This window comes from Staurois parvus, unplaced genomic scaffold, assembly GCF_062004578.1.
Source record: "Staurois parvus isolate SC_StPar_1 unplaced genomic scaffold, SC_StPar_1.0 ptg000475l, whole genome shotgun sequence".
Classification (NCBI taxonomy): Eukaryota; Metazoa; Chordata; class Amphibia; order Anura; family Ranidae; genus Staurois; species Staurois parvus.
The window spans coordinates 257,786-267,468 of NW_028318271.1; the positions used below are offsets into that span (position 1 = coordinate 257,786).

Sequence of the window (9,683 nt, forward strand, 5' to 3'; positions counted from 1 at the left end):
GACTAGAAGCCAATAAGGCAGACAAGGTGATATGACAATCGGGAGGTGTGACATCACTTGCAAAGTATTTTATTTTAAGAGAGAATTAAAATTGCAATATCACATTGGAAAAGGTTAGTTGCATATTAAAAATGGAAAATTTCTGTCTGGTCCTATCACTTTCTGCGCAGTGCATTCTGAAAACTGTAATGGTATAAAATATTTTGACACCATTACAGATATAAGCCATACATAGTATGCATAGACACATAATAAGAGAGTATGTAAACTGACTTCTTTGTTATGATTTTTACGACGCTGCATTACTTAAACTGACAATTGCACGGTCATGCAACGCTGAACCCAAATGAAATTTATGTCCTTTTTTTCCCACAAATAGAGCTTTTTTTCGGTGGTATTTTATTGCCTGTGCGGTGTTTAAAATTTTTTGCGCTATAAACAAAAAAATGTTTAAAAAATCAAATTTCGTTATAAATTTAGGCCAAAATGTATTCTGCTACATGTCTTTGCTAAAAAAAAAAATCCCATTACATGTAAATTAATTGGTTTACATGAAAGTTATAGTGTCTACAAATGGCAGTGTATATATACTGGAATATTTTTTTTCTTTTTAAATAGTAATGACAGCGATCAGCGGTGGGCAGGCATTCTGACACTGGGGGGAACTCACTGACTTCCCCAGTGACACTAATACAGTGATCAGTACCAGAAAAAGCACTGACACTGTACTAATGACACTGGACAGGAAGGGGTTAACATCTGGGGTGATCAAAGGGTTAACTCTGCGCTGTGTGTGTGTTTTGGTATGCAGCGCAATACAAAGCAATGTGCAGGAGCTGATAGGGGAGAGATCTGTATTGTTTACTTACAGGCCTCTGCCCCGTCAGTGATACTCGGCAATCGCTGGGTGCCGGCGGAGAATCACCGGCCAGGACCCAGTGAGCGACAACTGAGACAGAGAGGCATACTCACGTGTGTGTGTGTGTATATATATATATGTTATTATTATTATACAGGATTTATTTAGCGCCAACAGTTTGCTCAGTGCTTTATAATATAATATAATATATATATATATACACACGTGAATTTGCGCAGCCCTGTAGCAGTATTTCTGCTATAGGGCGGCGGGACAGCGGTTAATCTTTTAAAACAGTCCAGGTCCTGCATATGTTCTGATCAGCTGCTCATGTGATGTGATGATCTCTAGAGAGCAGATTACAAACAAAAACTGAAGTTGATTTTTCTCAGCCATCAGTTAGACTCAAAGCTGTCTTTAAGGGCTCATTCACACTTGACTGTTTTACCAACGCTTGCCAAATGCCCCTATAGCATTTGGCAAGCGTTGGTCTGGCGTTTGCGGAGCGTTTTTTAATGCTCGGCAAACGCCGCATGCGTGGTTTAGTGGCGGTTGCTAGGCGTTTGGCGAGTGTTAAAAACGCCCCACAAACGCCTATAATGAAGTTTAAATGGTGTTACCGCTCCGCAAACGCCCCACAACCGCGTCGCAACTGCACCGCAAACGCTGGACGGGCGTTTGCGGAGTGGCACCATAGACTAGAATAGGAGGCTTCAATGCCTCCTGACTCGACCAGAGGAGTCCGTTTTGCCGCGACGCGACGGTAACGCTCCCGTTAGAACAGCACCATGTGCTGCAATGTGCAGAATTGTCCGAGGCGTTTGGGAAGCTGTAAAAACGCTTCCCAAATGCCTCTCTGCCACCTGCACACAACGCTAGTGTGAACGTAGCCTTAAGGTGTGAAATGGGTGGCTCTGGTGAACCAACTACAATGAACAGACATCAGGCCTTGTGTATCTTAGAGTATACCTATCATGAGAGAATGAATGTTTCTGAACCTGCTAGTCGCCTGACGGTTAAGCCAAGCCACTGACTGTTTGTTAAAGTGATCTTGTCACTTCTTTAAAGTAAGGCCTCATTGACATGGGGCGATTACATCCGTGCCCAGTGCAGGGCTGTGTTTACCGGCAGGGAGATGCACAGGTGTTCCATGCATCCCTATACCAGCAGTCCCATATGACTGCTGCTGCTCCCAATATGACATCTGTGCCGGTGTTGGTCCTGAATGCACCTACGGCTTCAAAGCAGTTGCACCCTATAATAGAAAAGGCTGAATATACTTGTCTCTCTGGAGGGCAGAGAGTGAAATCTTCATTCTCCTGCAGATCTAGCAGCACCACAGTTTTACACCATTTTGGATAGTGCCCCCCTTGGGCACTATGGTTTCTCCCACTGGCCGTTGTGTAACCACAGGACTTGTTGGCAAGTAGGAGAAACAACAGCGCCCAGATGGGCACCATCTAAATCGAAAAAAACATTTGGCAGAGTGGTAGCTATTCATCCTCTACTATTACAGGGTGCAGCTTCCTGGATTATTTTCAGAGGTTGACAGAGTCTTTGTAAATACAAATCAAGAAAATAAACAATAATTGAAACTACAAATAGAAAATACTTACTAAAGCTGAATTCCAAGTATAGTCATTTTTACATAGTTCCGTTGATCCAGCTTGGACCAATGTGAGCATATATGTGCCATACATGTGGGATCCCCTGGAAGCTGGAAGTCACTGGAGTAGATACCGCTACTACAGTAATCTCCACTAGCTTCTGGGACCCGTGCCAAGGGGCTATGACACACATAGTGAAGGAAATAAGCATTTGATCCCCTGCTGATTTTGAATGTTTGCCCACTCACAAAGAAATGATTAGTCTAAAAATCGAATGGTAGGTGTATTGTAACACTGAGAGACAGAATAGCAACAAAAAATTCAAAAGAAATGCATATCTAACAAATGATGCACTGATTTGCATGTTCATGAGGGAAATAGGTATGTGATCCCCTTCACAAAACATGACTTAGTAGTTGGTGGCAAATCCCTTGTTGGCAATCACAGAGGTCAGACGTTTCCTGTAGTTGGCCACCAGGTTTGCACACATCTCAGGAGGGATTTTGGCCCACTCCTCTTGGCAGATCCTCTCCAAGTCTTTTTTACGGTTTGGTGGCTGACGTTTGGCAACTTGAACTTTCAGCTCCCTCCACAGATTTTCAATCATATTAAGGTCTGGAAACTGGCTAGGCCACTCCAGGACCTTAATGTGCTTCTTCTTGAGCCACTCCTTTGTTGTCTTGGCCATGTGTTTTGGGTCATTGTCATGCTGGAACACCCATCCACCACCCATTTTCAATGAGTAGGTTCTCACCCAAGATTTGACGGTACATTGCCCCGTCCATCGTCCCCTTGATGTGGTGCAGTTGTCCTGTCCCCTTAGCAGAAAAACACCCCCAAAGCAGAATGTTTCCACCACCATGTTTGACAATTGGGATGGTGTTCTTGGGGTCATAGACAGCATTCCTCCTCCTCCAAACACGGCGAGTTGAGTGGATGCCAAACAGCTCGATTTTGGTCTCATCTGACCACAACACTTTCAACCAGTCCTCCTCTACATTATTCAGATGTTCAGTGGCAAACTTCAGACGGGCCTGGATATGTGCTTTCTTGAGCAGAGGGACCTTGCGGGCACTGCAGGATTTCAATCCTTGTCAGCGTAGTGTGTTACCAATTGTTTTCTTGGTGACTGTGGTCCCAGCTGCCTGGAGATCATTGACAAGGTCCTTATGTGTAGTTCTGGGATGATTCCTCACTGTTCTTATGATCATTGACACTCCACGAGGTGAGATATTTCATGGTGCACCAGACCTAAGGAGACTGACAGCTGTTTTGTGTTTCTTCCATTTGCGAATGATTGCACCAACTGTTGTCACCTTCTCACCAAGCTGCTTGGCAATAGTTTGGTAGCCCAGTCCATCCTTATGTAGGTCTACAATCTTGTCCCTGACATCCTTGGACAGCTCTTTGGTCTTTGCCATGGTGGAGAGTTTGGAATCTGATTGTTTGATTGCTCCTGTGGGCAGGTGTCTTTTATACAGGTAGCAAAATGAGATTAGCAGCACTCCCTTTAAGAGACTGCTTCTAATCTCAGCTTGTTACCTGTATGAAAGACACATGGTAGCCAGAAATCCTGCTGAATGATAGGGGATCAAATACGTATTTCCCTCATGAACATGCAAATCAGTGCATCATTTGTTAGACATGCATTTCTTTTGAATATTTTGTTGCTATTCTGTCTCTCAGTGTTACAATACACCTACCATTCGTTTTTTAGACTGATCATTTCTTTGTGAGTGGGCAAACATTCAAAATCAGCAGGGGATCAAATACGCATTTCCTTCACTGTACACTACATAACTTACATTGGTCCAAGGTGGACAGATAAAACGATGTGGAAATTGTCATTCCTGGAATTCAGCTTCAAGTACAAATCAGAAAAGTGTAGGCAAAGTGAGAACTTCTTGGCTGTGTGAGTCAGAGAGCCTACAGTGTCCCGCAGACTGTTCTCCGCATAATACTGCATAGAACACTCCCCTGTATGATTAGAGCCATCACATGACTTTGAATCTGTCCTCCCATATGTTTAATCCATAAAATGAAGATCCTGGTGTAGAGCCAATGGAGTCCTATGACTAGAGCGGTCACATGAGTTTTTCCTCTCTCCAGCATCCCCCCACCTCCCATTCATTAACATGAACGGATCTTTGCTTTTTTTCAGAGTTATGAACAATTGCATATTAAAAAGATCAGCAGTAAACTTTACGAATGTGCTGGATGATGGGAGCAACGAGCCATGACCATGGTTAGGTCATACTGCTGGTTTTTAAATTTGCACCATAGTGAGTTTTTTTTCTTCAATATTTGACTTACACAATTTAATTTGCTGTCATCATTTTGTGCTTCACAGATATCAGCCAGCTGGACGCTACTTATCAATGTCTAAATCAAACAGCAGAATATTTGATGACGTATAATCCTGAGCTGGAATGAAAGACCACGCAAGCAAATGCTTGTCGCCCTGCGAACGTCTTCATCTGAGCACAGTCATCCAGATGTGTGTCGTGGTATTAAACACTGGAGAGGCATTTGCGATATTGTATTCATATGTATTTATTATTGACTAAGAACTGTAACATTGTATATAAAGAGGCATGCACACTTATGACCTGATCTCCAAGGGGAAGAAAAACTTCAGACACAATCTAATGACGTGATCTCATTCTAGGACTATTCTAGATCAGGATGGCAGTTGGTTATCATAGTGGCTCTGATGCCGGAACCTACACCGAACTGCCATACTTGATGGAGAGCTGTGGCTGTGACAGTGTAGAGCTCCTGTTGTTTGTCCTCCCTTTCTTCTCCCTCATCCACTCACAGAAAGCCTCGTGTTCTTTGCACGGAATGCAAAGCGTTCTGTGAATGAACGAGTGGAAAGGAGGGGTGAATGAACGGCAGGATCTTACTCTGCCAATTCAGAGAACCCCTTGCATTCCATGTATCGAACACAATGCTTCATGAGAATGGACAAAGGGGAGGAAAGGGAGGACAAATGACAGGAGCCCTTCACTGTTACAGCTACAACTCTTCATCAAGTCGTAGCACTGTGTGAAGGATCTGGCATTAGAGCTACTGTGATTTTTACAGGACCAGCAACCATCCGGACCTAGGATAGTCTTCATTATAGGTCACTTCTGTAACTTGTGGTGTTTACAAAAAAAAAATTCTTGGAGTTCAGCTTTATTATATAGTTTAGCTTGTTTGCACAACATAAGCAGACAAACAACTGTGACATTGTACAAAATCAGAATGATTTTTGATCATTTTAGCTGTCCATGCACAAAATGGGTACTGCTGCTTTATTTCCTCTGTTGTCCTCAGTACTATAGTGGAGCTCCAGACAGGACTTAGGAAAGCGTGGTGGAGGGGTACAATCCTCTTCATGTATTTCTATGTATTCTCTTAGGGAGCATTATTTATCTCTAAAATGGTGAGAAAACTGACCTTGGAATGATTCCACAAAAACTACAACCCTTGCTTAGAGGTGGAACAATCATACACATATGGAACCATTTAAAAAAGTTAGGACCTGTGTCTGGCCACTCCTTCCCAGTACATGACATGTCTGATGGGGAATGATAGGAAAGCTATGCTCCTGGGAATCAGTGGGAGACTTTCCTGTATCATGAGGATACAGAGGTGGGACGGTCACATAGCATGACTCCCATCAACTATCAGTGAAGTAGAAGCTGGGTGGGCATGACCTCTAATTATTGTGAGCGCTTGGTATTGGAGATCTTTACATTTGCATATCAAATCTACATATGACCAGCCTCAGACCCATATGGAAGAAATATATATTTGGAATATATTTTAAAAAATATTCTTCCCAAATATATTGCCATATATTTGAAATGTTACAATTTTGGCCATATTCAATATATATCATATATATTCATATATATTCATATATACCGTATTTTTCGCTCCATAAGATGCACCTGACCATAGGACGCACCTAGGTTTTAGAGGCGAAAAACAAGAAAAAAAAATATTCTGAACCAATGGACTGCAGACACAGTACAGGGGATGACCAGAGACTGCGGACACAGTGCAGGAGATGACCAGAGACTGCGGACACAGTACAGGAGATGGCCAGAGACTGCGGACACAGTGCAGGAGATGACCAGAGACTGCGGACACAGTACAGGAGATGTCCAGAGACTGCGGACACAGTACAGGAGATGACCAGAGACTGCGGACACAGTGCAGGAGATGACCAGAGACTGCGGACACAGTACAGGAGATGTCCAGAGACTGCGGACACAGTACAGGAGATGACCAGAGACTGCGGACACAGTACAGGAGATGACCAGAGACTGCGGACACAGTACAGGAGATGTCCAGAGACTGCGGACACAGTACAGGAGATGACCAGAGACTGCGGACACAGTACAGGAGATGACCAGAGACTGAGGACATAGTACAGGAGATGACCAGAGACTGCGGACACAGTACAGGAGATGACCAGAGACTGCGGACACAGTGCAGGAGATGACCAGAGACTGCGGACACAGTGCAGGAGATGACCAGAGACTGCGGACAGTGCAGGGGATGACCAGAGACTGCGGACACAGTGCAGGAGATGACCAGAGACTGCGGACACAGTGCAGGAGATGGTCAGAGACTGCGAACACAGTGCAGGGGATGACCAGAGACTGCAGACAGTGCACGGAATGACCAGAGACTGCAGACAGTGCAGGGAATGACCAGAGACTGCAGACAGTGCAGGGAATGACCAGAGACTGCAGACAGTGCAGGGAATGACCAGAGACTGCAGACAGTGCAGGGAATGACCAGAGACTGCAGACAGTGCAGGGAATGACCAGAGACTGCAGACAGTACAGGGAATGACCAGAGACTGCAGACAGTGCAGGGAATGACCAGAGACTGCAGACAGTGCAGGGAATGACCAGAGACTGCAGACAGTGCAGGGAATGACCAGAGACCGCAGACAGTGCAGGGAATGACCAGAGACCGCAGACAGTGCAGGGAATGACCAGAGACCGCAGACAGTGCAGGGAATGACCAGAGACCGCAGACAGTGCAGGGAATGACTAGAGACTGCTGACCTTTGGGGAGGGAGCGGGAGCGGGTACCTGAATTTGACAGGTACCCGCTCCCACTTCCGCGGAGTTGTCCTTCCCTCTTCTTCCCGGGCCGGCTTCTGTGACAGCCGGGTGGCCACTGCACATGCGCGAGAAGCGCTGCTCTTTATGAATGGCCCGGCGCCTTCTGGGACCTGTCATGTGTCCCAGAAGACACCGGATCATTCACAAACCGCAGCACATGCGCAGTGGGCACCCGGCTGTCACAGAAGCCGGCGCGGGAAGACTGTGCAGCGCTGGAGCGAGGAACAGGTAAGGCCCTGCAGGAGACAACAGCTGAGCGGCTGGCCCGGTGTTCTGACATGGTGGCCGCAAAAATACCGGACCGGCCGCTTTATATTCGCTCCATAAGACGCACTGACATTTTCCCCCCTTTTTTTGGGGGAAAAAAGTGCGTCTTATGGAGCGAAAAATACGGTATATACTACATGTTGACATGCGGTTTTATTACAAAATATATGAAAAATATTTTTAAAAATATATTTCAAATATACTGTTTGTCTTTAAAAATACCAATCTACATTTTTGGAATGCATTTATAAATATATGTAAAAATATGTTAAAATGACTTTTTTATATGTTAAAAAAAATCTGAAGAATATATTTAAAAATATATATATTTTTAAGAATCTATATTTTTTAAATATTTTCTTCAATTTTTTTAACATATAAAAAGTAATTTGAACATATATTTTTACATATATTTGTAAATGCTTTCCAAAAATGTAGATTTCTATTTTTAAAGGCATTCAGTATAATATATATATATTTTGAAATATATTGAATATGGATATTTGCATATCAAATCTACATATGAGCAGCCTCAGACCCACATGGAAGAAAAATATATTTGGAATATATTTTTAAAAATATTCTTCCCAAATATATTGCCATATATTTGAAATGTTACAATTTTGGCCATATTCAATATATTTCATTTATATTCATATATATATATACTGCATGTTGACATGCGGTTTTATTACAAAATATATGAAAAATATTTTTAAAAATATATTTCAAATATACTGTATGTCTTTAAAAATACCAATCTACATTTTTGGAATGTATTTCTAAATATATGTAAAAATATATGTTAAAATGACTTTTTTATATGTTAAAAAAAATCTGAAGAATATATTTAAAAAATATATATATTTTTAAGAATCTATGTTTTTTAAATATATTCTTTGATTTTTTTAACATATAAAAAGTAATTTGAACATATATTTTTACATATATTTGTAAATGCTTTCCAAAAATGTAGATTTTTATTTTTAAAGGCATTCAGTATAATATATATATTTTGAAATATATTGAATATGGCCAAAATTGTAGCAGTTCAAATATATTATGGCAATCTATTTGGGAAGAGTATTTTAAAAATATATTTCAAATATATTTTTCTTCCATGTGGGGATACTGATTGAAATTTATTAATTGATTGTATTTCTAGTTCCGGCGTGTCCTGGAATCAGAAACTATGTTTTTTTTTTTTTTTTGTGTTTTTTTTTTGAGGGGGCTGGAGTTCTTCTTTAAAGGGCAGCTACACACAAGCAGCCTTATAGGCTTAAACCGTATTCAGCTTGTCATATCACTGGAATCTGGACATTTTCCTGAAACATGATGCCACATTACAGGCTGCATTCTGTGATATCACTGGCTGTTGGTTCACACCGTGAAGATTACCATAAACATAGGATGGTGGGCAGAAGAGCCAGCTATTCATAGGTTCACCTTAAAGTATCTGTCACTGTAAAACAACGCATTCAGTTTGAAATACAAAACAAAGGCAAAACATTTGTATATAGATATAAAAAATATTACAACCCCCCCCCCTTTTTTTATATGTGATTATTGCATTCTCTCGGTTCCCAGCTGCATAAGAGCCAGGGGAGGAGAAACAGCAGGACACTGAACTTCACCATGAAAAGTTGTGCAGGGGAGGTGTGTCAGGACAAGTCAGATCATTGGAGGAGAGTTCCCAGCACAGCTAGAGAAATGACCATGGTGTGCTCCCTCGCTTAGTGTGGTCAGTTTTTAATAAAAACGCAGGGGGGACTGGAAGGAAGACCTGAGATTTCACCCAAAGGAAGCCATACAAAGAGA

The 9,683-nt window shown here is 42.2% G+C and overlaps 1 protein-coding gene across 2 annotated transcripts in view; it reads left to right on the forward strand.

The window, feature by feature from the left end:
* Window positions 1-5,001, forward strand: part of LMBRD2 (LMBR1 domain containing 2) — a 71,274-nt gene extending 66,273 nt beyond the window's left edge. For both annotated transcript variants that reach the window (XM_089689425.1, XM_089689426.1), the window contains exon 18: window positions 4,817-5,001. In XM_089689425.1, the coding sequence (XP_089545551.1) occupies window positions 4,817-4,883 (67 nt within the window). In that variant the 3' untranslated portion in view covers window positions 4,884-5,001. The remainder of the gene's footprint in view (window positions 1-4,816) is intronic.
* Window positions 5,002-9,683: the final 4,682 nt, after the last annotated feature.